The sequence below is a fragment of the Lathyrus oleraceus genome, chromosome 1, assembly GCF_024323335.1.
Source record: "Lathyrus oleraceus cultivar Zhongwan6 chromosome 1, CAAS_Psat_ZW6_1.0, whole genome shotgun sequence".
Lineage (NCBI taxonomy): Eukaryota > Viridiplantae > Streptophyta > Magnoliopsida > Fabales > Fabaceae > Lathyrus > Lathyrus oleraceus.
In genome coordinates, this window is record NC_066579.1 from 58,562,187 (window position 1) to 58,566,321 (window position 4,135).

General features: G+C 41.0%; 1 protein-coding gene across 1 annotated transcript; it reads right to left on the bottom strand.

Moving 5' to 3' along the window:
- Positions 1–2,265: 2,265 nt before the first annotated feature.
- On the bottom strand, positions 2,266–3,708 carry LOC127091248 (uncharacterized). Its single transcript, XM_051029832.1, has 2 exons — positions 3,372–3,708; positions 2,266–3,167 (listed from the first exon to the last, which is right to left on the bottom strand). Exons 1-2 carry the CDS (start codon positions 3,706–3,708, stop codon positions 2,266–2,268), a joined length of 1,239 nt encoding a protein of 412 aa, XP_050885789.1.
- Positions 3,709–4,135: the final 427 nt, after the last annotated feature.

Below are 4,135 nucleotides of genomic sequence, written 5' to 3' on the forward strand. Positions count from 1 at the left end.
AAGGGGTAAAGCCACCATTTGGATTCATCAAAACAACTCCCACACCATGACCACTATATTTTGAGTAACTATCGAACGCGAGCTCCCATCAAGATCCTAGTTCTGGTCCTTCATCTAGGCCTGGGATCTCACAATCCTTTATCACCATTATATCGTTATCGGGGAAATCAAACTTTAACGGTTGATAGTCCTCAACTGGTTGGTGAGCGAGATACTCTGCTAAATCACTTCTCTTGATTGCCTTCTGGGTCACATATTGGATGTCGTACTCAGACAAAAGCATTTGCCGACGGGCAAGTCTTCCAGTCAAGGCAGGTTTCTCAATGATATACTTTATTGGATCCATTTTTGAGATTAACAAAGTAGTATGACAAATCATATACTGCCTCAAACGACGAGAGGCCCATGCTAGCGCATGATAAGTTTTCTCCAAAAGCGAATATCGACTCTCATAATCGGTAAAGTTTTTGCTCAGATAGTAAATAGCATGTTCTTTCCTACCAGTTTCATCATGTTTCCCCAGCACGCATCCCATTGACTCTTCAAGAACAATTAGATACATGATTAATGGCTTTCCGGGGACAGGTGGAATCAGAATAGGAGGCTCTTGCAAGTATTGATGGATCTTCTCAAAAGCTTTTTGACAATCAGAATTCCATTCAATTGCTTGATCTTTTCGAAGAAATTTGAAGATAGGCTCACATATGGCCATGATATGTGAGATAAACCTTGAGATGTAATTCAAACGTCCGAGGAACCCTCTAACTTCTCGCTCAGTGCGTGGAGCAGGCATTTCTTGTATAGCTCGGACCTTGTCAGGGTCCACCTCAATTCCTTGTTGGCTAACAATGAAACCAAGCAACTTCCCTGAACGAACACCAAATGTGCATTTTACAGGGTTTAATCATATTATAAACTTTCTGAGGCGTTCAAACAGCTTCTTCAGATGGTTCATATGATCTTCTTTATTCTGAGATTTAGAGATCATGTCATCGACATAGACCTCTATCTCCTTGTGTATCATATCATGGAAAAGAGTGACCATAGCTCTTTGGTAAGTTGCCCCGACATTTTTGAGACCGAAAGGCATCACCTTGTAACAGAATATGCCCTGAGGGATAATAAAAGTGATCTTCTCGATGTCATCTGGAGCCATCTTGATTTGATTGTATCCATAAAATCCATCCATAAAGGAGAATACAGCAAAACTTGTTGTCTTGTCTACCAGAATATCAATGTGTGGTAGAGGGAAATCGTCCTTTGGGCTAGCTTTGTTTAGATCCTTATAGTCAACACACATCCTTACCTTGCCATCCTTTTTAGGCACAGGTACAATATTAGCTACCCATTGTGGGTACTTCACCACTGCGAGGAAACCAGCGTCAAATTGTCGTTTGACTTCTTCACGAATCTTCAGAGCCGTATTTGGTTTTGTTCTTTGGAGTTTCTATTTTACTGGAGGGCAGTCTGGCTGAAGCGGCAACTTTTGTTCAACGATGTCGGTGTCCAGGCCTGGCATATCCTGGTATGACCATGCAAATACACCCATGTATTCTTGTAGCAGCTTGACCAATCTCTCTTTGATGCTTTCTTCAAGTGTGGTCCCGACCTTGACTTTTTTCTTCTCTTCCTCTGTGCCAATGTTGATTGTTTCCACTGGTTCTTTATGTGGATGAAGGGCTTTAAACTCATGCTCGAGCAACCTTGCCAATTTGTTGGGGATGTAACAATCTTCTTCACCCTCTTCTTCCGCTTGGTAGATAGGGGAGTCGAAGTTATGAGAGGGAGTAGAGTCATTGGGTTATCATTTATTCTGCATGTTTGAATGATTGATTTTTTTCGAAAAGTAAAATAAAAGATGCACGAATGGAAAAATATTTGTTTTCGTTTTTGAAAAGATTGCCATTTTCTTAAGAGAAATCAAATAAATGAATAATAAGAGTTTAATAAAATTCCTTTCATTCACTGGTAATGATTATTTGAAAATGAAAAGGGGACCTATAACATGATCCATTATCCTTGGGCAGAGCTATGGAGTTGAAAGGAAAAACAACAATTATTACTTTGACAAAGGAAAAATTTCAGGGATCTCAACCGCCTTCCAATTGTTCAAAGTTGTCTCACACCGGTAAACCAAACATGGCACATCTTCATCTTCGGTGTTGTCTTCAATTGTGTTGACCTAATCTCCATGGATGAATCTTGTACTGAGGAATACTTCCTGGATGCTTCGGGTGTTGTCCTTTGTATGGACCCAGGCTCCTTTCACAGCGGAAGACACATATCCCAGACCGAACGATCATGCTTCTCACGAACATCAATAGGTTGAGCCCAACCTTCAGGGTTTCCTCCTTCAATGCTAGACTTTACGCTTTTCAAAGAAGCGAAAGATGAACAAGCTTTCCCAATAGGGTCCTTCATCTCCACAAAAATGGCATTGGCTATTTCAAGAGTTTGGAAACAAGTTTCCAAAGCGTCCTCATCAACCTCAATATACCTGAAGGATGAAAGGTGACTGACCATAAAGTCATCCTCTCCAGAAATGATGATTAGTTGATTGTCCACTACAAACTTCATTTTCTGATGTAAAGTGGAGCTAATTGCCCCTGCAGCATGAATCCATGGATGCATCAATAAGCAGCTATACGCCGGATTAATATCCATGACTTGGAAATTAATTGGAAATATATGAGGGCAAATCAATATGGGCAGTTCTACCTCTCCAATCACGATTCTCCGGGAACCATCAAAAGCTTTCAAATTCAAAGAAGATTCGGTATCAACCAAGACTCTTGCCAAAGCATAATCTTTGCACTTCACTGAGATATGAAGAGCACGATTGTGATTTTGTCCATCTTTAGGTAATTCCTTTCCACTAAAGCTTAAAGTATTGCAAGTTGTGATGTTCGCAACCACCCCATCAAACTGGTCTACTGTTATGTTTTGTGTTACATGAGCTTGGGCAAGCACCTTTAACAAAGCCTCCTTATGGGCTTGGGAGTTCAATAGCAGAGACAAAATAGAAATCTTAGATGGTGGCTGATGCAGCTGATCCACAACTTTGTAATCACTTCTCTTTATCAACTTTAGGAATTCAACAACATCTTCAGGTTGGACCACTTTGGGTTCTTTAGCAGGAGCTATAACTGTAGATTCCTTGGATGGTACTTAAGGAGTCACATTGAATTCAAGCATATAAATTCGACCACTACGGGTCATTCTTCTCATTCCTACAATACTGGTGACGTCTTCATTCACAGCTTCTGTCACTTCACCGTCCTCACTTCCTTCAACGATCTTATCCACAACGGTAATCTCATATTTTCAAGGCACAACCTTAGTGCTTTAATATGGAAACGGTGTAGGCATACAGATCAAAACAGGTGACAGATGACTATTCATAGGCACCATTCTCGTACTATAGTAAGGTATTTCAATCGGTTCAGGTAAATTGAAACAAGGTTCAATTACTGACACATCTTCATTCTTTGCAACACCGGAGATTTGAAGCACTCCTTTTTTCATCAAGTCTTGAATATTATCACGTACCATCTGACACCCCCTTGGGTATGTGGCACACTCTTCACAGCTGTCATGACAAACATCAATCAGGCCAGCTTTCATCAATCGAGCATGGAATGCTGCCAAAGGAGTTTTAACATCATCAATCTTCTCAACCATAACACCATCAGAGGCATCTTCAATCATCTTCACTGTAGGGTCTCCATGGGGGGAAGAGGATTATTCTTCACGTTTGGTCCCATATCCCTAAAAGACATAATCTTGCTATCAATCAGCTCACGAACCCTATGCTTCAACATAGCAACCCTCTAGGTCATTCCTGGGAGCACCCTTATGAAAAGGACAATGTGAATTAGAGTTGTACCATGGAGGAAGATGATCAAGTGGAGGTACCATAGGTCAAGGAACCACTAATACTTTTTGCAACAAAGAAGGATAAAGCTCAGTATATGACATTGGAATTGGATTGAAGGTTGCCTTATCCCCTTGTCTCCTGTTTTGACTTTGAGCATTTTGTCTTGGAGCTTGAGCTCTTGGATGTTGATAGGCAGGAGCTTCTGGCGCTCGCTGATAAACTAGGGGAGCAGGAGCACGTTGTTGAGATGAAGCTGGT